General features: G+C 30.4%; 1 protein-coding gene across 1 annotated transcript in view; it reads right to left on the bottom strand.

The window, feature by feature from the left end:
* Positions 1 to 726: 726 nt before the first annotated feature.
* The window catches only part of LOC129224622 (unconventional myosin-XVIIIa-like), a 190,833-nt gene continuing 168,270 nt past the window's right edge, over positions 727 to 23,289 (bottom strand). Inside the window, 11 exon segments of the mRNA XM_054859106.1 lie at positions 727 to 2,821; positions 6,090 to 6,254; positions 7,464 to 7,600; positions 9,351 to 9,536; positions 13,168 to 13,305; positions 14,527 to 14,610; positions 14,752 to 14,868; positions 16,266 to 16,379; positions 17,717 to 17,968; positions 20,118 to 20,330; positions 22,685 to 22,780. Coding sequence (XP_054715081.1) covers positions 2,734 to 2,821; positions 6,090 to 6,254; positions 7,464 to 7,600; positions 9,351 to 9,536; positions 13,168 to 13,305; positions 14,527 to 14,610; positions 14,752 to 14,868; positions 16,266 to 16,379; positions 17,717 to 17,968; positions 20,118 to 20,330; positions 22,685 to 22,780 — 1,590 coding nt within the window. The 3' untranslated portion in view covers positions 727 to 2,733.

The raw sequence follows: 23,289 nt of genomic DNA on the forward strand, positions 1-23,289 counted from the left end.
CATACGTCTTAATCTTTATTTAACCATTTTTATCTATTCAAACCTCTTACTGCATAAATATTTTTTTTAATAAAAAACATCCAACCTGTTTAAAAGATATCTGATTAAAAAATTTTTTTTAAAAATTGATAGAGATCTTATGTAAAAATATAATTTCTCCCTGATGATAAATTATGGTGTAATATTAATTAGTTATGAAATATTAATGAACTAATTAATTGAAATAATTATCTGATACAAATTTTCAATTACATTTTGCTTTTAATTTTTGCAAACAATTTCATCAACATTCTTTTTAAATGCTTTCCCCTGCATCCAACGTCTCATGGTGTGGTTATGATTTTCCCTCCGACCATGTCCCTCCCCGAAAAAATATCTTTCCTACGGCCATGATTCCAATAAGTTCAAAATTCATCACATGTGTGTCGGTGGTTTTTCTTAAAACATAATTAGTACTTGTTAACTCGGCCGAATAGTGAAAGGCCGAGTACTCAGTAACTCGGTGCTCGGCCGAGAAGTGAAAGGCAGAGTACTCGGTACGTCTCTAATTCAAACTATACTATTGAAGAGAATTTAGGGGTTCCACGAAAAAAGTGGTCGTTAAAAAGCGTTCCACTTGTCAAAGAAATTAAGAAACACTGCTTTAATACATTTATAATGGATTTTCATACGTAAAATAGGATGCGGGATGTTTGAATTTGTGATGATAAATAAAACACAAGACCATTCCATTTCACGTCTTTTTATTGCATTAGAAAACGAAAGGAGTGTACCAGAATAAGTACTTTTCTCCATATGAAGGTATAAACTCATTTGTACAAAATATATAAAAAGACAATGCACACCTTTAAACAGTCTACACTGTCAAAATAGATTTTATGCATCACACACCAAAACACATTTGGCAAAAGATTTTCTAAAGCCAACATTTAACTATTTTATTTCGCCTGAACAATTTATATTTTAAAATGAAGCACTTTTGCTTTGCTTTTTCAAGTCAAATGACACATTAATTAAAATCACATGAAGTTCTCACTACAGTAATAAGCAACTTTTTGACCAAAACATTGAAATTTATCTTAATTTCACTTAAAATAGAATATTCTAAATCATAAAGCATTCAGCTTATAGAAATGCAATATGAATAGAAACTATCATTGGATAAAAGCAAGTCATTGCACTTTTGAGAATTTTAAAATGTGAAAACACTATATAAATTATAAGTATGTATAAGGCTTTTAAAAAATATTTTACATTAAATAAAACTCTAGAAAGAAATGTCAGAACATTTCCTCAACCATTAAAAAACTGAAGAAATTAAACATGCTTTGGCAACATAAATTAAAGTAAACATACATTTAACTCTATTGTTCCAAAGAATAACAAATGTTTAACATGAATGCTCAAAACAAACCATTTAAATTAAAATTACTGTTTCAATATCATCATACCCTTATAAGGCTTTAAAACGTGCATACTAAATAAATGGTTGTACAAAACTCGTAGAAAGTCACAATAAATTTGTTTACTTAAAATATATTAGAACTTTAAAAAAAAAAAAATATTTTACATAACACAAGGCTGAAGAAAAAAGACATTTACATAAATATTTCGCATTTTAAGAATAGATAAAAATATAATATAAGTTATGCATGAACTGCTATAACACCAAATAAAACTTTGCCAAAACTAAATAAATAAACTGAATATAGGTTGTAAATTCTTATCAGAACTTTGGATTTAAAACAACCCTCCTGTTTTGATAGCCTATACCAAAGATAACCTTTACCTTTAGGTATTAAATAAGTGTAAATGCTTTACCAATGGACGAAGAAATTTGAAATGGATCGATATATATATAACAGCACTTTCTGAAATACAATGGACATAAATGATTTAAGTATCGCATTCACAGACAGATTGACATTCAGACATTATTTTCATCTAATCTCATTTATATGCAGAGGAATTGCAGAGAGCTTATAAGATATAGCATTAAAAATATCAACTCTCAGAGAAAAACACAAAAATATATTTTATCATTAATAAATAAATCTCTAATAATTTGTTTAAAACAAAACAATTTTGTAAAAAATATATGAAAGGAAATAACTATCAGCAAACATTTTACATATACAACTTTTTTTTAATGTAAATTGCAAACATTTTACAGATATTATTATATTTTTAGCAAACATTTTACAAATATAACTTTTTTTTGTTCGTATCAAAAGCATAACAATTAAAATACACAAGTGTTATCCGAGCAAATCACTTGCTTTACTAAAAATAACATACTAGAAATCAAAACCTGAAAAGCAAAAACAACAAACTCTCTATTTTTTTGGCAATAAATTATACTTTAAAAAAAGAAATTTTCAAAAACATTCTAAGCAATTGCAAATTGCAGACAATTCTAATCTAGTTGAATGATGTCAAAAGCTAATGGGGAAAGAATTATAGCATTCTTCTTAGCCGCTCAAAAGCTGTATTTCAAATCAAGGAAAGCAAAAAGAAAAATAACAAAGTAACGATGCTTATACAACTCTTGGCATATTCTTTTCTCTGTCACAAAACAAGATGATGAAAAAACTGCACCACAAAAGGCAGATTTTCTACCACAAAAATGCTCAAAATGTTCTCCTGCACCCCTTAGAATTCAATAGTTTGTGGCCAGCCACCTGTACGTCTTGCTTTTGGGGTGAAGAGAAAATGGACTGGTCCTATCCATTTTCACATTCTGTCGTCATTTTCTGTATAAATCAGTTGACTGGAATCATTCAGCCCAGAAAATCCATTGATGTCCTTCTCAGCATCATTCCTGAATGATGAAAAGATTCACAGAACATATTTAGATAGATTTCAGAATTAAAGTATTTAAATTTTTTATAAAGTCTTAAAATCCTGTTGGGTGTCATTTGCGGTACAACCATACTACGGCATAGAGTATTAAATAATGCTCATAAATAGGTACTTAAAAAATTCTCATCTGATGTGCAACTGCCTATACATGGAGAAGTTTGAAAGGTTATGAAGGCACATGTTAGCACAAGGAACTCAGAACCACTAGTGTTGCTTCTTAAATAGCGTAATTGAACTGCTTGGTATACATAATTGAGTGCTTGGAGATACTCTCTAGTGGAATCTGTCAAAATATGTTGAAAAAATTGCGCTCTTAAGATCGACAGAGGATGTTGTCTTTTTTTCTCCATTTGGGTCAAAGATGGACTCTAAGGCCAAAGTTGCCCACGTTTACAGTACCTAAGCCCCCCACCCGCGAAAAACGCATTATTTCTGTCCAGCCTGTAAAGAGAAGCCAGTCCTTTGTGTGGAGGATTGTTTCAAGAAGTTCCACAAACAATGAAATATAATTTTATTTCTTGAATTTGAATTAATTTTACAAATTATACTTTTTGTTTGTGTTTTAATAAATTTTCTTTTTGTCCACTTGATTTTTTATTCTTTTCCCAGAGGTTATCTATTGATATTAACACTGATATATTCAAAGTTTAATCGTAGCTGTACAAAATTGGCGAGTAAACAAGTACGAGATAACTAGTTGGCATCCTAGAAAAGAAGGTCATCTCGTAGTTGGCGATCAACGTGTTAAGAAACAATCCGAAACAGGGTTATTGCACACCGAGATCCCTTTCGTCGGGAATCTAAGAAGTCTTTATAGAGAAGTTTGATGAGACCTCATTTGGAGTATGCTATTCAGTTTTGGTCTCCTTATCTCAAGAAAAATGTTTCTTCACAGGAGAGGGTTCAAAGAAGGGCTACTAGGCTAGTAAGGGGACTTCTAGCTTTAGATTATGATATTAGAATTAAAAGGCTAAATATGTACAGGTCAGAACAAAGGAGAATCAGAGGGAACATAAATCAGTTGTTTAAATTTTCAAAATGAAAAATGTTAATTGGTTAAATTTTTGCACAAAAAGCAGGATGAGGAGTCATTGTTTTAGCTATTCAAATCCTAGCTAACCTGGAAATTAGGAAAAATTACTATTTTAGTTGAGTTGTGGGCACTTGGAACAACTCACCAGAAGAGGCTGTAATGAGCAAGGGAGTAGATAGCTTTAAGAGAGCCATTGAAATTAATTGGGAACTAATAAATTGACTTGGACCAGAGTAGTTGGGCTCAGAGCCTTTTGCTGGTCATCACATTTGTATTATTTGTAAGCTACTTGTATGAGAAATGCAAATTTTTCACGAAAAGAAAGAAAATAAAAATAATAATGGTTATCCAAACTTAGCATTTATAAAAAATATTACTTGTAAAGCTAGTATGTGAATTACTGATGATACCGAAAAAGGATAAAATCTTCTTCATAAGATTCAACACGTCAAAAGCATTACACAAACCATGCAAGTAACATAATTGTTAGTATTTTATTTTACTACTCTAATAAACATTCAAAAAAAAAAAAAAATGTTAATGAGCTCAACTAGGATACACAAGTTTCAAAAGAATAAGTTTCAGTTGAGTCAATTAAACTAAGATTAAGGTTAGTGAATGATCAAGTTTGATTTTAAAATGAAGAGCACAGGATTTTTGCCTCACTCAAACGAGTAAAATAAAAGAGAGAACAAGTCTTTTTTGCTCTCAAAGAATAAAAATTTATTTTAAACAGAACAATTTATTTTTCGGTTTTGCAAAGCTTGTCATTTTTTCCTTAATTATAAATAATGAGTATTATGATTCTTTATCACAGGATGCCATAGGGTTATTGATATCCATACAGTTTTCTTAAATTAGACTCATTGTAGCTTTTCCAGTTTTTTGGAGGGGAGGGGGACGATGAATTCAGTTCTGCAAATACTTATTTTATAACTTGCGCAATTTGTAAAATTAAATATTAGTCAAAAATTATTCAGGTACTAAAAGAGCTATTTAAAAATTTAAAAAATATGGGGAGGAGAGGAAATTCTTGACGTAAGAAAGAAATATGTGTTAAAATGTTGAAGAGCATCCCTAAATTCTGTAGAGTTTACTACTATGATAATTATTTTTTATAAACTAACTTCAACTTTTCTTCACTGAGGTGTCCTAGAGAATAAAAAAATAAAATAAAATAAAATAAATAAATCTATTTCGATTAATAACCAGTATTTCCTTTAAATGCATGTTTTATACTAATCTCCAAAATTCAGGGATTGTATGAAAATTAAGACAGCTTTTTGTCATTAAACTTATTTTTGATAACTTTTTTTGTAAAAACAAAACAATTCCTAAAACTCTTATTTTCCTAATGTGTAGTTTTTATTCAACAAATATTTTTTAAATCTTTTATTAATAACATCCTTAATGATTTCCAATTCATAAGTTAATCATAAAAAAAATCATTTAAACAATTCAATTAGTTTGAAAAAATTGTACACTGAAATCACATTGCAAAGAACTTCAAGGGGCCATAAATTTTGTTCGTCATAATGGGAATTTGGTTGTAATAGAATTCAAGCAATGTAATGGAAACCAAATTGGGACTAAAAATATATTTCGTTGAAACAGATGTTTTGCAGTTTTGGTATTTGTTGTAATGGGAGTTCATTGTACTTATTTTAGAAAAAAAAAAAGACAAAATAACTTTCTATTAGGGAAAAAATGGAGAAGACTGGACGTGAAAGTTGCAAAAATTCACTTGACTGAAATTTTTCCAATAAAAAAGGCCTCCACAATTATTAAGACTCGGTTTATTCATAAATAATAATTCCCTGATTTAGTTTTTTGGCAAACGAAAGGATTAAACAAAGTGCTTTATATGCATAAAAAATAATAACTTATTTTCTAGTTACAATCAGGAATCCACTTAACTTATGCAAATTTTGGATCAATTGGATCACTATAGCATAGAATTCCAAGTTCATAGAAACAATTCATAAAAATTTCCCCACCCCATTGCTTAAATACATCAGGTTGAAAACATTTCATTGTTTCATTGCATAACACAACAGGTCAATGGTCATGTTTTTCAGATTTACATCAGTTCATATTACATGCACAAATTTTTAATACATACCAAACATGCAGTGTGTTAGTTCAAGGAATGTAGAAATGCAGGATGCCACGACATGCCTACATATAACTTTACCTACTGCCAAATGCAGACAGTCCGCGACTAAAAGATGATGTCCGAGACCTTGGTCCATCAGTGCTGTAACTGAGATTGCTGGCAACACTTTCACAGCGTTGCACCGGAGTCACACTTGAGTTCCGCAGCACCGAGAGCTCCAAGCTACTATCACTGTCAGAACCACTAAAAAAGAAATGTTATTTAATGCAATAAAATACAAAACAGTTGTAACTTATATGAAATATTCAAATGGAAGCACAAAAACAAACTGTTAATTAAATGTACAGAGAAAAAAAATCTGATTCACTTTGCAAAAGTCAATTGTTGCAAGGGTAAATCCATAAAATATTCAAGGAGGGCGACTGATTTCAGATACTTACCTTTTATAAATTCCCAAACCTCCTCTTCCAAACATCATGGAAGATAATCTCAAAATCAGTTGTTTTTTTTTTTTGAACTTCCATTAAAAAAAAAATAAAAAAATCCGGAAGAGTGTACTTGCCATCTTTTACCCTAAAGTCATCAAAAGTGTCATATATATATATATATTTTTTTTTTGGGGGGGGGAGGGGGGGTTTCTAATTTTAACAACTTTCCCAAACCCCATCAATTATTAGTGGTTTTACTGTAAGGCAAGTTTACTATGAAAATTAGAAACACAAAGTAAAGACTGACAGCAGGATTGTCATATGAGGATATGAGACAAAAAAAAAAGAAAAATAAAAAATATAAATAAAAATAAATAAATAAATAAAATAAAATAAAGTGTTTGTGAAATAACAATGACAGAAATGAGTACTGGAACATATAAATTCTTGTGTAGATTCATTCTCTTGTATCTCTGACATTGAAAAAGGGCTTCCTTGTAGCCTAAACATTCATTTCCCATTTATCATTTACGTTTTTAACATAAAAGTATTATTATTATTTTTTAAATTCTGATACGCATGAAATTATTATTATTTCAAATTTATTTCTGTGCCTTCTCAAATTATACAGTTGACCAGAAAGAAATCATGTGCATTTTAAATTATGGCATCTGAACTTTGTATAGAAGAGAGATTGAAAGTAAGGGTGAATCCAGAAAATTTGAAGGGAAGGGTTATTAAATTTTCATACATGCCCTTTACTACAGGGTTATATTTGTCCATACAAATGTTTTGACCCTGAGCTCTATTACATTTCTGTAGGGGGAGAGCCCCAAACCTTTTTTCCCCTAACTTTAATACTATCAAAGATGGTCTAATATTGCATTTTTTGAACTCCAGTACCTAAAATTTACCAACGGAGAGTCCCTCAAGGGAGGGGTGATCGCCTCATTGCCGCTCCCTGGTATCCGCCCTTGATTGAAAGATAGTTTCAACAATTACTGTATCAAAGTTTGAACAGTACCTGTCATCTGGAACATCAGTACCGGAGTCTAAATCATCTTCTAAAGCATTTTGCAGATCTTGTATTCTTTGTAGAGCTAAGCGCAAGTCATTTTTAGTGACCTGAAGATCTGTCTCCGTGTTTTCTAGTGCCATTTCCTGTTGAAAGAATGCATATAGTTTTTTAAAATTATTAATTACCACATTTTAAAACTCTCTCCTTTGCAGTACAATATATTAGATTTACATGAAATTAATATTATAGTAGCGATTTTAAAAGCAGACAAACAGAAGAAGTTTTGAAAACTGGGGATTTAACAAAAAGAAAAAAAAAAGACTTGTTTATGATAAAAGATGATTCTAACATTAGACATCAAAATTATCAACTTATATTATGCATAATTATGTTAAGAATGACTAGAAATGTTAAGTATCAATTTTAATATGACTATTTATTATTAGTCACACTGTCTCCACTTTATATTAACTTTTAGTAACTTCATAAATTTAAGAAAAAATTGCAATTCAACCAACTCTCACAAACATTAAGCAAAAAAGTTCCAAAATGCCACGTAACTATCATATTTCATCAACAATAGCAAATAATACAATAATTTAATAACCCTCTGACATATACTTCAGTTATTGTATATTTTAAGATTTGGTATAAATCTAGTCAAAAGAACACTACATGTGTATGAGATAATGTTTAATCAATACTGTTTAAAAAGCTAAGAATTTTCAAACAAAAAAACTGGCTTTAATTTGTAAGATAAACGTAAGAGATCAATAAAATCATTGCTTTTCCACTGTATAACAAAGTTTTGCAAAAATAAACTTTCAAAAAGCAGATATTCAGATTTATGGAAAGATCTTTTTCAAAATACAAACGTAATATCAACACAAATATTCTTTACTAATAATAAAGCTGAAAGTCTCTCTGTCCGGATCTCTCTCTGTCAAGATTTCTGTGACGCACATAGCGCATAGACCGTTCGGCTGATTTTCATGAAATTTGGCAAAGTTAGTTTGTAGCCTGGGGGTGTGCACCTTGAAGCGATTTTCCAAAAATTCGATGTGGTTCTTTTTCTATTCCAATTTTAAGAACAAAATTATCGTAAGATGGACGAGTAAATAACGAAATTATCATAACGTGGAACCGTAACATGGGCACATGCCAATTGGCGAGATACAAAATTATCATAACGTGGAACCGTAACATGGGTACAAGCCAATTGGCGAGAAAATTCACCATCCATTATTTGTACATATACAGGCGAACCAAAAGACCTTTTAATTTTTCTATTATGGGCAAAGCCGTGCGGGTACCACTAGTTAATGCATAAAGTTTTAAATACTGTTTCAAAACTTTATTTTGTAATTGAAACACCAAAGAAATATTGTTTAGAATAATAGAGAAGGAGGAGGGAGGGTGTAATTATTTATTTCAATATAGAGGGAAAAGTTTGGGAATGTCTCCTCAGTGGATAATATAATTGTGTATGAAAATAAAGTGAGCAATACACAATTGGTCTCTGAACTTCTAACATGACATTTATGGAAAGTTAAGAGTTAATTAGAATATGCCAACAAAATGCTGAAGACTTTTAGATAAGTTTTATTTTTTAATAGCTCGGTTTAAAAGAATTTAATATTTTTGCATTCATTTATTCAATAGGTTGCATATTGTACAGTTATTATATTTTAAGTTTTAGATTATTAAAAAAATATTTTGTTTACTAACACATATAAAAATTTACCTCTGTAACATAACAAAGTTGGTTAAACTTTAAAGTTACATACTATTTTTGCCTACTTTGAAAGCCTAAACTTTAACTCATTAGGTTTTTTAACCATCAAAACAAATAAAAAGAAATATTGGTTTTAAAATAGAATTAAATAAACATACTAATTCATGCTGTTTTCTGTATGCTTCAGCTTCCTTTTGCTGTAAGTTGGTATAATCATCACGCAAATCCCTCAGCTGTCTCTGCAAGCGTCTAACACCTTCTTGTGCTTGTAGTTCCTTGTTGCGCAAAGAATCACTCTCTTCTCTCATTCTGTCATTTTGCTCCTTCAAACGACTAATTTGATGCTGAAAAGCAAAAGCAGGTAAGAAAACTGACAGAATACCTTTTCTCAAAGTGGTAAAAATTTATGTCTTGCATTACAGCCTAATATTTTGTAAGCTATATCTACATCTCTGGAACTTCATCCACTAAAGTAATTAGATGTTTTAAAAAAAAAACCTCATATAAATAATAGCAGATGATAAAGTAATCCGCATGTTTCAACAATGAAACTCGCGGCACGGCATGATAATTTGATTATATGATTTGGTTATAGAGTAAAGAAATATACATAGAGAGGCCCCAGTCTATGGTAAAAAGAAGATGAAATTGAAGCCGGAATTATGGGATACAGCGGTGCAATGATGAGTGGGGTTATGATAACATGATCGCTTCGCGAGAATAGTTTTTACCAATCTCGCAAAAAGGGACTGTATAAAGTAGCTGGCGGATTGGTTTGCATTTTAATTAATGTTTTAATGCAATTTCAAAAACGTGCTTCATAAACTTGCAACGATATCTAAGTTTAAATTAACAACCAATTGAGATTTTGTAATGGAGTGTTTTGAATCAAGATGTATCTCAAGAAGATAAGGATCTTGGGATACAGCGGTGCAACTTCCGGCTTCAATTTCTTAGTAGAGCGGGGCCTCTCTACGTAATTTCTTTACTCTATGGATTTGGTAATGTTTGACATGCATGGAGTTGCTTTATTGTGACAAGGCTGAACTGGATCCGGTGACTTCACTGTTTTACTGGTAAGACTGTCATTTCAGGAAAATGAAGAAATGTAAAAATGGTCAACAATGACCGCTATCCACTGGAGTTAAGGGTTAACCCATTGGAGTTTGGGTTCAAACTTAAAACTACCAAAAATATCACCAAACAGGCAATTGCTGCTTTCAAATGTACGTCATGGAAGCAAATTTTCACCCCTCATACCATGAGGGGCAACTTTCTAGTATATTAATAAAAACCTCATTTATGAAAAACAAACTTTAAGACAGAAAAATACACAAAGGAGTTGTTTATCAGCTTAATGTTTCAATGTTCAGACACCAAAGATGATTTTACTGATCTTGTTAAAAATACATAATAAATATGGCAGTGAGGAACAAAGGGATGTAAGTGGCAATGTTAAAAATTTGGAGATAACCAGTACAAATGGTAGGTGGACCTCTCCTATGTCTTGAGGCAAGAGATGGTCCTAGTAGCCCTGGTAATTGCTGCTGTATAGCATGATTTTTAAAAAAATTTCAATGAAAGCCTACGCCTACCTAGGAGCTAATCTTTAAACACGTTGTACTCAAAAATTGAAAATGTCCACTTACATCCCTTTGCTTCTCACTGCCTCAAACTGGAAAAAACAATCCAGGAAAAAATTGCAACACACAGCAATATTGCGTTTTCGAGGGAAGAATAAGTTTTTTGCAATCCATTAAAGTACAATTAAATGTAAGTTAACTACATCATATACCCAATTGACAGAAATGCTCAAATCCGAGAATCTCCAGGAAAAACCAGTAAAGCTGGCAGATATGCTTGATTTACTCAAGATATTGCTTTGTAAGCTTTTATTTATTTATCTTGTGAATTAAAAATAATGAAGCAAAGCATTATAATAAAGTAAAATGGTCCTAAAGTAAATCAACAACGTTTTATTGCACAAAACAAGCAGAATACCGCAGACACCTGTTTTGGGGTTACAACAGGGTGGCGACAGAAACTGGAAAAAAAAGTTCCCTGACTTTTCCCTGATTAAGTTCACCAAATTTCCCTGATTTACGTTACCAATGATAATGGCTTCTTTTCTTTGCCCTACCTGAAAAGCATTACATATTAAATAAAATGCAGTGTTTAAAACGGTTTAAGCTGTTAATTAAAAATATATTTTGAAAAGATGCTCCTATTTTTTGGTGAAAATTGTAATGTTAAATTATCGACAGAGAAATATTGTAGGAAATTTAAAACAATTACTTTACTTCCAGGAAACAGTTAACACAAGAACTCTAAGAAATTATTGAAACCACTCTTAAAGACATATCTAATCATGATAAAACTAAAAAATTTAAATGGAAATAATCTTAAACTGAATTTTCAAGCAGTATAATTGTTGCTGCAAGAATAACAAACAAGTGATAGTTTAAGTATGGAGGCAATGTAGTTTTACTTACGTAAGTAATACTGCCGTTTGCAAGTAAACGGCAGTATCTGCAGAAAATAGTTTTCGAGATATTTGGAGAAATGTGTGGTGGATTCAGCACTAACAATAGGAAAATGTTAGAATTAGACGTTTTTTTGCGCGTTTTTTCAACGGAAACCAAATAAGCAGGTATGTACAATAAAGATAACAGACAATAGATGACAAAAATGCAAAGAGAAAAAAAAAGAAAAATGTGCAGTTTCTGCTTTTTACCTACACACGGCAGAATAGACATATTTATATAAAACAAATTGAATTCTTTCAACAACCAGTCATATTCAGCTATCCTCTAATCAAGAACTTAAGTTTGAATGAATGAACACAGCATTTTAACTATCAAAAAATAATTAAAATATTTACTTACGTACACAACTCAATTTCAAATGATGTTATTAGTTGTTGAAAAAAAATCTTAGATTACTTTAGTAACAAACAACTTTAAAATACAAAAATAATTATTAAATTCAAAATGTATATGCATATGGTTTTAAAATAAAAGTTTTAAAATGAAGTAAAATCCCTTCGTGTAATCTGAAGTGCCAACAAAAAATACCATAGCAAAAAAAAAAAAAAAAAAAATTCAATTTTAGCAATTAAATTTAAAAAGCCAAATGAGACTTTTAAGATTTTTTCGACATTAATTTAAAAAACAAAGATTCTTTCTTGAAATCGTGATAACAGTATGCTAATTACTTCAAGACAATGAGTAAAGGCAAGGGAGCAAAGTCATAAATGACAGCTTCCTCTTTGCCTGTAGGGTTGTTTATTTTACGTAGCATGGAATGCATGGAAGGAAAATTCAAGCTATGTAAAATAAACAACTTAACAGACACAGAAACAATCTTGGGAAGCTCGATTGATTACTTTGACCTTGAGGAAAAAATATGCACAAATATGCAGCACTGTATAATCACACTCCATTAACTTTACTTTTTTAAAACAAATAATTGGCGGAAAAATCATAGGGAGTCAAAATACTAAAGTTTTGCAAGGAAAAAAATTTTTTTTTCTTCATTTGATAAAATTTCCCTGAATTTTTGTTATTTTTTCAAAATTCCCTGATGTTTCCCCGATTTTTCCCTGAGTGATAAAGTTCCCTGATTTTTCCCTGATCTCCCTGATCTGTCGCCACCCTGTACAAGGAACCCCCTTTTCAATGCAAAATAGGTATCTTTTAGATGCAAAAACATCCAATAGTTTGGCTTTTACCAGATGTCTTTACATCTAAAAGATCACTAATTTGCATTGAAAAAGGGGTTCCTTATAATTTATTTATTTCTTAAAATAGGTCCCATATCCACAATTAGAATTAGACTTCAAACAAAATATAAGATATATATATATAATTTATAAGTGTGTGTGTGAGAAATATTGACATTTTTTTCACACAAGCTTAAGAGTTGGAGAAAAAAAAGGTAAAAGTCTTGAATCATACAATTATAAAGAAACTATACCTCTAAACGACTCCTGGTCGTTTGTTCAAGCTCTAACTTGGATTCTAAATCACGAACTTTGCTATCGAGTCTATGAACTTTATGAGTATCTTCAGACTGAGTGGCAAGGTGCTCAAACTTATGACTTACTTCACTTAACTAAGAAAAAGCATACAAATCTTAGACGACATATAGCATAAAACATTGAAATAGTAAGAAATAAATAAACATTTTCTATGGTGGTCATTTAATGCATTTGAAACTAAAACCATGCAGTATGTAAGTTCAACAATGTAATCATCCAAGAAATGAATATACAAATCAAGGAAAATAAATTATGTTAAAATGTTTTTAGTCTAAAAATACAGCGTGCGTGCTAAATAAAACATATGCTTCTTTTCAGTTTTGATTCATTTATTTATTTACTTTTAATTTCTGTTATGGGTTACATCTAAAGAAAAAAATGAAAGAAAAAATTGCATAAGACGTTATTATGAAATATCTCAGAACAAAACATTGAACTTAAAGATGAATAATAGCATTCCTAATGGGATATTTCTTTGTGTTTCACAGCTTAAGAGTCTCAAACGGCAATATTGCACCAAATTTCATTTGATATGCCTGTAATGCTGAGCAGGGAGGGGGGGGGGGTAACTGCATGCCCCAAGGGGCTTCTAAAGATTGCTGTCATACATTTGTATACTGAGGTGCTGAGGTTTTTGGGTCACTAAAGTCAAAACAAACACAAAAAGGTGAAGTCATGATATTTTACAGAAAAAAATGTATAAAAATTTAAACATGAGATGTAAATTTCACACCCGCTGTACAGTGTGGAAACAATAAATTCAGCTTTGATTGAAAAATAAAAAGGAGCTTAGTAATTAAAATACCCAAATCAACACACAATAAATATGCAGTAGGAAAAGACAAAGATCTGACTCTGGGTAAAAAATTGACACAGAAGAGCTGTCAGTTTATCTATGCACCAAAATTATTAAAATGTGCTATGAAAGTCACAGATGAGATTTTCAACAGGATTGCATGATTTGACGTTTCTGAAATGTATCATTTCTGTAGTTGAAAGGAGAGGGAGGGGGTGCCATCACCCAAAATATATTTATATTTTTAATAGTAAAAATAATGCAAATGTAATGTAAACTGGTTTCAAACCACCTATAATTTCGGTGGGTTCCCCAAACCACACGGTGAGGTGAAATATTTTTTCCAACTACAGCATTGAGAATAATACAATAATATAATACATCAAGGGCATAGTATAATGATAGAATAACTAACATATTCAAAAAATCAGAAATAAATCACACAGCAACCCTGGTGCTTTTTTAATCGTTAAGTTTAATGAAACTGATTTTTTTTTACCTGATCTTTCAGCATTTGTCTTTCTGTTTCTAATTCGGCTATCTGTTGATTTTGTTCAGCAAGACTCTTCTGATCAATGGACATCTAATCAAAGAGTGCAAAAATTAAACGTTATTCCATCAGTGAAAACATATGTTTTTTTTCATGATGACAATTTCTTTGCAAGATAATAAATACCTAGCTAAAACTTATAATGGATTACAAGCTTATAATGAAATGACATACTTGTGCTACAACTGCTTTGTACTTTTTCATTACTTCAGTCATTTCTTCTTCTGCTTCTTCTAGCTGAGTTTGGATAGCACTCTTTTCACGAGATAATTGCAAACCTCGACTTTCACACTACAGAAGACAGAAAAAGTATATATTTAATGGGAATAAAGATTATATGATAAAGTTATATTTCCACATTACTTTACTGTCTACAAATTAATTGAATAAAAAAATAATCATTCTTCTTAATTGAATAAAAAATTAATTATTCTTTTCAAGCAAACTTGAAATTTTAAAAATGCATTAGAAAGATTAGGTATTTACAAGTGTGAAATGCAATTCAAATGTTAACAAAGAGATTAAATTTATTGCACATAAATGATATTATTTTTGATATTAAGTCCTTCAAGGGCAAAAATAGTTGTAGTCGTTACATTGCATAACAAATAGATAAATGATTAATTTATATGTTAAGCAATGTAACAAATATGACTATTTAAGTCTTTGAACAAATTTAAAACAAAAATAAAATATAGTTAAAAATGAATCATTTGGGACAAGATACTAGATATTTGAAATTCAACAACTACAGGTTTTTTTTAAAACTTCTGTTTCGAATTTTTCGCCTACAATTTACTTTTTTTTAAGTATGAACAATAAGAAATTATGAATTCAAAGAGAAATTTAAGAGATGATTAAGTTAGTATTTAGCAAGCATTGAATATTTTAGTTTGATCAAGTGAAAAAAACCATGAAACAGTTAATGACATGGACATGAGATAAATGAAATGGTATCAAGCAATAGTTCAAAAACGTTACAGCTCATTCTCAATTAGAATTAAAAAATATATATATATAATCTTCATAGGCAAAAAAAAAAAAAAAAAAAAAACTCATATTTTTAACGACATCTGAAAGATGAAAATACTTAATGTAAGTCAAACAAGTAATTAAAATGTTGGGAGATGAGATTCAGGCTGAACTAGTCATTTCATGATTCAATGATTTTCCAACAACATATCATGACAAATACATTTCCAAAACAAATGTAATTCTTTGTTAAAAACACTTTTTTCCCTGACAGTAAGTTAATATTAATAGTCCAAAAAAACTAAATAAAATGGGCTGCACCAGGCAAATCTCATTAATTATGTTCAAGATTAGCACATCCAATACACAAAGTAAAACAATAGATATAAACTCGATACAACAAAGAGATTTCTCTTGATTTTTAATCTGAAAACATCAAATTCACATAAAGTCATCCAAAAAATAAAACAAATATTTGAAATTTACTAACTATTTAATGCATTGTATAAAAAACAAAACTTTAAACACAGTATTTTGCACTAGAACTGATTAAGCTGAAATAAAATAAGTCAATATATTTGTAAGAAAGAATAATTGTTCTTTGCTACTAATTTTTTACAAAGAAAACTACGTCAAAACAAAAAATGTAAATTTTTTCACACAATAATGAAGTTTTTAATATTTAAAATTATCTACAAAGGAAAGCGCTTGCAAACCTCATTTTTAACTCTTGTAACTTCTTCCAGTTGAGTTTGACATTCCTGCAGCTCAGCTTCCACAGCTTGACGAGCTTTGACAGCAGCAGCTTTTGCAAATTCAGAATCCTCAAGCTTGAAAATAAGAAGAGAAAACATTATACTACTTCACAAAATTCAATTGCTGAAGTATGGCAGGTTTTTCAATTTGATGTTCGTTTGAAAATAGCCAAGAAAACATCATGAAAAACATTTTAATTAAAAACTGATGAAACAATTATTGATGCTTAATTTTTTTTAATGAACCTCTTGTAAGGATTAAAATGGTTAAAGAAAGATAATAAGATACACATTTTAGATGAAAATTTGAGTGAAGTTTTTATTCAAAAATAAAATTGAAGTGAATATACAAATAAGACCTTATTTGATAGTTGTGGATGAGTAACAGTAATTTAAGTAACTTCTTTAAGATATATTCTTAATGAAAAGAAGAAATAAATATTCACAATTAAACCACAAAAATAGTAGATACACTTTAAGCTAAAGATATTTAGGCATGAAAATAATGTGTTAAAAAGAGGAAATGAAAAACATTCTCCATAACATACCAAAAGCTGTTTTCAACAATTTCTAATTCATGTTGTAAAATACAGCTACAAGAATGACAAATTATATTGCAAAGCTTTAATTTTGCCTAATTTCTGTACATCAGAGTCAAACTGACGTAAGTCACATAATCACTACTTACCACCAGAGTGGGAAAATGGTCGTTAGGTGCTATACAGAGGATTGGACTCTCGTTCCTTTTAACACTGGTAAATTATCACAAAGGATTTTTTTTTTAGGATTACCTTCATGTGTGTTCGATAAGGCATAAGATTCTAGATACAAAGCATTAATAAACAGAAAATTGCAATTTTTTGAACTTATGTTAGTCTGTTCTGAGGTACTGATTTGTCAAACTCTAGCGAAATATAAAAAAACAATAACATAATCTTTACTAATAATAAAGTGGAAAGTCCGTATGTCCGGATCTCTGTTACACACATAGCGGCTCGACTTTTTGGGTTGATTTTCATGAAATTCGGCACAAAATTTGTTCGTAGCATAGCAGCGAACACCTCAAAGCGATTTTTTGAAAATTTGGTGTTGTTCTTTTTCTATTCCAATTTTAAAAGAGCAAATTATTATAACATGGACAGATAAATTATCATAACGTTTGCTTATAACATGGGTGGGAAAATTAACATAGCAAATTGGCGAGAAGTTCATCATCCATTAATATAAAGGCGAACCAAATGACCTTTTAATTTTCTACTACGGGCAAAGCTGTGTGGGTATTACTAGTTAATAAATAATTTAAAACAGGAATCACTTTTAAAAAAAATCAAGAGTAATCTTCATTGGAAATATCTTAACTTTAGATGGAACATAACAAGCACATACCCTTAAAAACACATGAATGGCCATACCTGGTTTTTGAGCTGCCTAATGAGGGTTTTACCGGATTGCCCTTCACGAGTATGTTCCAACATGGATTGAGCATCTCTCAGAAGTGCTTTGGTTCGCTTTAAATCCCTTCTTAGCCTGCGTTCTATTTCTGGATCCTGAGGAGGAGGCTGATCTGATAGCTCATAAATACAACGCTCAAGTTCATGTTTCTGTTTCATCAACTGATGCCTTTCATCTTGTTCACTCTCTAACTGGGCTTCTAAGTTCTTTATCTGCGATTATAAGTGAAGAAAATAAGTGGAGGAAAAAAAAGTGTCACAAATTGATGCACAATAAATCAAAATAATACTTAGAAAAAAAAGAATGATTGAATTTAAATTAGAACCACAGTGCAACTCTGTTATAATGGGGTCAGAATATTTATGAAGCTACAGCCAAGTGACGTTTTAGACAATCATCATTACTGTTAATGGGCAAATGAAAGGACTGAAAATCTTTCACGTCATAACAGAGTTGGTACTATAAACAATGCCACTATAGCCAAATTCAACTGGAGTTTGATTTTTCAAAAATTTACAAAACTTCCCTATGTGACATCTTGGGTATCAAGATACTTCTGTACCTAATCTGGATATATCTGATCAAAACTGAAAATTTGTATAAATCACAAAAATGAATATGTAGAAAATTCCAGCTGTAAAAGAATAGATAAAATTAAAAAAAGATTAAAAGCAAACCAGTAAATTGCATAAGCATGCGCCAAACCTGCAGAAAATACAGAATGGAGATTAAATCATTAACTAAATTAAGCAGATTCTTTAGAACAATGGAAAACTTGCAAAAACCAAGATTAAAAGGGGAGAATCATCTAGACAACTTAAAAAAAAAAAAAAAAAAAAGAAATGAAATCATACGAGTGGTTGATATTCCAACAATGATAAACGATGCAATGTGGTATTTGTTTAGTTGCTGTCTTTGTATATGAAATGAGAAATAAAATAAATATTTAAAAAAACAGGCCAGGATTGGAAAAACTCAAACTTCTCCAGGAACGCTTGGAAAATTATCCTCATATAAATAATTGCTGATGATCGAGTAACCCATGTGTTTCAACAATGAAACTTGTGCCAAGGCATAATAATTTGATAATGTGTTTTGGTAATGTTCAACATGCAGGAAAAGGCTTTATTTTGACAAGGCTAAACTCAATCCGGTAACTTAACTGTTTTTCTGGTAAGATTTTCATTTTAGGAAAATGAAGAAACCAAAACAATTAATGCTACCTACTGGAGTTTAGGGTTCATCCACTGGAGTTAGGATTACAATTTCAACTATCAAAATATCAATAAACAGGCAATGGCTTCGTTCAAATGTAGAAGCAATTTTCACTCGTCATGCCATGACAGGCGGTTTTTTAGTAATAAAATATTCTTAAAAAAGAAAGAATAAATAAAAATTCAAAAAATAAAGTACGACATTAAAACAAAGCTTCAAAAGTTGAGTAGGAAAGTCGACACAGCAAAAAAAGAGAAAGAAGCTAATTAATTTTTTTTTAATTTTTGAGGGGGAAGGGTCCGTACTAATTTTTTGCAGCGGGCCAAGAACTTGCACATCTGAGTCTTAGATTGAGCTGATGGACATATTATTAGAAAAATAACAATATTGTAACAAATTCTGTAAATAGTAATTATTTTTATGATTAATTTGTTGTAATCCGGCTAAATTTGGAGTTTATTCCATTATCTTTCATGTAAAATTGTCTTAGTAACGCAACCAGTAAATAGTTTCTTGTAATGAATATACAACCCTCTTACATTCGAATGAAGTATATGGTCCCTCCATTTCTGAACGATAAGATTTGTGAATGGAATAAAAAGGGAACATCGAGAAGGCTTTCGAATTTTGTGGAAACTTCTATAGGATTTATAAATAGCCTAAGCGCATGATCAAAAACCAGACTGGTCTGCGCCATTGCGCTGAGAGCATGTATTTGGATCTGTGTGTAGTAGCTTTTCTCTGTGTTTTCGCGTATTTTGAAGTAAATACGTGTGTATGAAAAATTATCATATAAGCTTTGTGCTACAATATGATTAAAGTGAAAAACAACGTAAATAAAGCACAAATATTGGAGTAGATACAGCATATAGCTATTTCAAGGCTACAATGGAGCCTCTTCAGCAGTGCAAAAAGCTCACCAACACAACCAAAAGTTGCGAGAGAACTAAATACGTGTGTGACCGTTGAGTTTATGGTGTTTAATTGTTATTTGCTTAATTGCTGATGATTGATTTAGCAGTTGTAATTACATCACCTGTACATAGCTGTAAATAAATTTGTGTTTTCTCAAGAACTGTGTCGTCATTTAAAGAAAGTTTGAAGTTGGCACCGAAAGCATAACAATATTATTCAAATATAATATACTTTTTTGGAGAAGCTAGCTCTTATTTCTTCAATTTCTTCTTCTCTCACAGAAGCCTCTCGTCGGTGTTCTTGGCGCACTTTTTCAAGAGACATCTCAAGCCGTAGTTTTGCTTGTTCCAGCATCTGAACTTGAGCAGCCAACTCTTCAAGTTCTTCTTCTTGATCTCTATTTTTGCGTTCAAGCTCTTGTTTTGCTCGCTTCAATTGAGTTACCTATTGAGAGTAAAGTTTGTACACATTAGATAGCAGTCTAGATTTCATGTAGGCATACCTTAGGGTTCATAGAAAAAAAAATCATCACGAAGTAAAGCAATATCAAATCAACTGAGTTTGAGTTGCTTTGCTGTGTCTCAAACAATTCAAATGGTATACAGTTTTAATGCAGTGCTCCCCTCCCTAAGAATGATACACTGCGTTTTTACTATCTTAGAATAAAACTTGCCTTATTACAATGACTCTTGATCAATTTTCAATTTTTAATTCCAAAAGCTCCTATTATTTATACACTGAGAAATGACTAAATTATGTGAACTCTCATTCATAAGCTTAATACTAAGATCAAATTGAGGAACGTCATATGGTTCGGAAATGTAAAAACCCATATTGAAATCTAGTGAATCTGTCTTAAAAGTTTGTTAATTGAAATAACTAAGAAAAATATGACAACTGATTATTTTCTTTTTTACGCTCTGTACAGTTAACTAAAATTACATTAAATTTGTTACAGTTGAATATCTATTTTGCAGTGCATTATTTTTCAACTAAATATTAAAAATTTTAGCACAATCGGGTCATGCTAATCCAAGAATCCGCTGTCCAAAAATGCACTAACTCCTATTATCCAGGATTTTAACATGATGTACAAAGGCCAATGTAAACAAACTAAATCCCGATCGATGTTAACCTTTGAAGATCACTTAATTATTAATACTGTAATAAGATTATTACAGTATTATCAGTTTTAATACAGATATTAAAACTGTAATATTTTTTACTTAGTAATTAATATTATTCAAGTTAATTAAAAAAAATTTAAAACGTTTTTAAATGTTAGTTTACTAAATTTATTTTAATAAACATATAAAACTATTTTTTCTATGTTGAAATCACAATGTTTTGTTTAACTGCCACTTTAACTGTCAAAATCATGCATGGGTTTACAAAAGAAAAACTGTTCCAAAATCACTTTTTCCCCTTAACTGTTTTCTAAAAAAAACTAAAATGGCTGAAATCAAGGGGGGGGGAGGGAGGAAGGAACAGGAAACATGTTTCCTGCACTATTTTACAAAAAGTGGATAGTAAAAGAAAAAATGTAATAGTCAAACTGAAGTTCATTTAACATTTCGATAGAAAATTTTGGTTCTTCGGAAAAATGGCAGAGCTGAGGGATTTTATTGTAAATGCACATTTATAGAGTGATATGTGCATTGTCAAATAACACTTTGAGTGCATATAGCTGCACAATGGTAATTATACACTAAAGAGTATTATTGATGAATAAATACTGTTAAATAATGAATTACAGTAAGTACCTGGACGACCAAGCCTCGCTCGGCTTTAAAAGAATTATTTTTTGTCAAATTGTGTTTTTTTAAGGTTCAATACTTTTCCAAATATACTTGAAAAGCTTCATGTTAACGAAATATTATGTACTCGACCTTCTTATAACACTAAAGTACCAAACAAAGAAGATTCTGAATGTAATTAAATCAACATTTTGCTTTAAACTATCTGTTACGTTTGTTTCCACTATACAATTTTCTTGTCAGTAATTAAAATATTTTGACCGTAGTTTTGCTATGGTGAAATCGGTTTTTAACCGAATACTTCCTTTCATACTATGATGCGTTTCACGATTTTATCCCAATCGAGAATTTTTTTTTAATAAGTACTTTTGGTTTTTACGCCAGAAAGTGCTACATACAGCATGATATCCATCAAAACTGATGATCCACAAACCATTCCAACAAATGATAACAATTGTCTTAACAAAACATAAACAATCTCAAGACATACCCTTATTCGAAATAAAATTTATATGCGTGATTTAAAAAACATGTTAAACTATTTGAAGTGTAAAAAGAAAATAAATAAATAAAATAAAATAAAATAGGATGGTCAAGCAATAGTTTCACTTAAAAAAGGAAAAATGCCTTACATCGACTTACATAATGCTTTTGAATTTGTTTTTAGCCAAGTGTGTTTGAAATTAGCCAAAGTGGCCAATATCAGGCAAGCCTGGCAACCCTAAGCAAGTATAAAATTTTAAAGCGAGAAAAGACAAATTTTCATTGTTATGGTTGCAAATCATCTGCCTGATGCGTCAATTCACAGTTTACTTCAAGGCTTAACTCAATTTGACTTTATATTAAAAAACTGTTTTTTGTAAAAAATCGCATTTTTACAGAAAAACACTGATGTAGATGAACTTAGAATGCAAAACTACAATTAAATCCAAAATTTCATCCAAATCGTTAGAGCCGTTTCCGAGATAAGAAATATATACATGCCCACAAGAATTGCTCGTTTAAAGATATAAGATATCGAAATGCAACAAATAGAATTACCTCTTCTTCCCCTTTGCTGCTCAATGAAAGTTCATCAAGTTCTCTGTTTAATTGCGTAATTTTCTCATGAAGCATGTCTGAATCGATTTTAGATGCCTGCAGAACAAAAAGGGGGAAAAAATCAGTACTTAATAAAATTTTAAAATTTATTACAGTGTAACCTTGATTTTACAACTGTTAAGGGATTGGAAAAAGTTGTTGTTAAATCAAGTATATTGTTAAGTCAAGTATATCGTTAAATCAAGGAACATAGACATTCAATACAATGAAATGTATCATTAAATTGAGGAAATCATTAAATCGGGTATCGTTAAATCGAAGTTATACAATGAAATGTATCATTAAATTGAGGAAATCATTAAATCAAAGTTACACTGTATAGCTTATTTGAATTACATATGAAATGGTAATATTTTCACAACAACCAAACATAAGCTAATATTCAAAACACAATCATATTAGTTGACAAAAATATTTTCAAGCCAGTATTTAATACCCATCTTAAACTCTGCTTAAAGCAGAAGAAATTTTATGGTATAAAAGCTCAACTGAGTAGGTAAAATAATTCATATATGTAAAGTACACTTCTAATATGAAAAGGGAAA

Source organism: Uloborus diversus, chromosome 6 (genome assembly GCF_026930045.1).
Source record: "Uloborus diversus isolate 005 chromosome 6, Udiv.v.3.1, whole genome shotgun sequence".
NCBI classification, from domain to species: Eukaryota; Metazoa; Arthropoda; class Arachnida; order Araneae; family Uloboridae; genus Uloborus; species Uloborus diversus.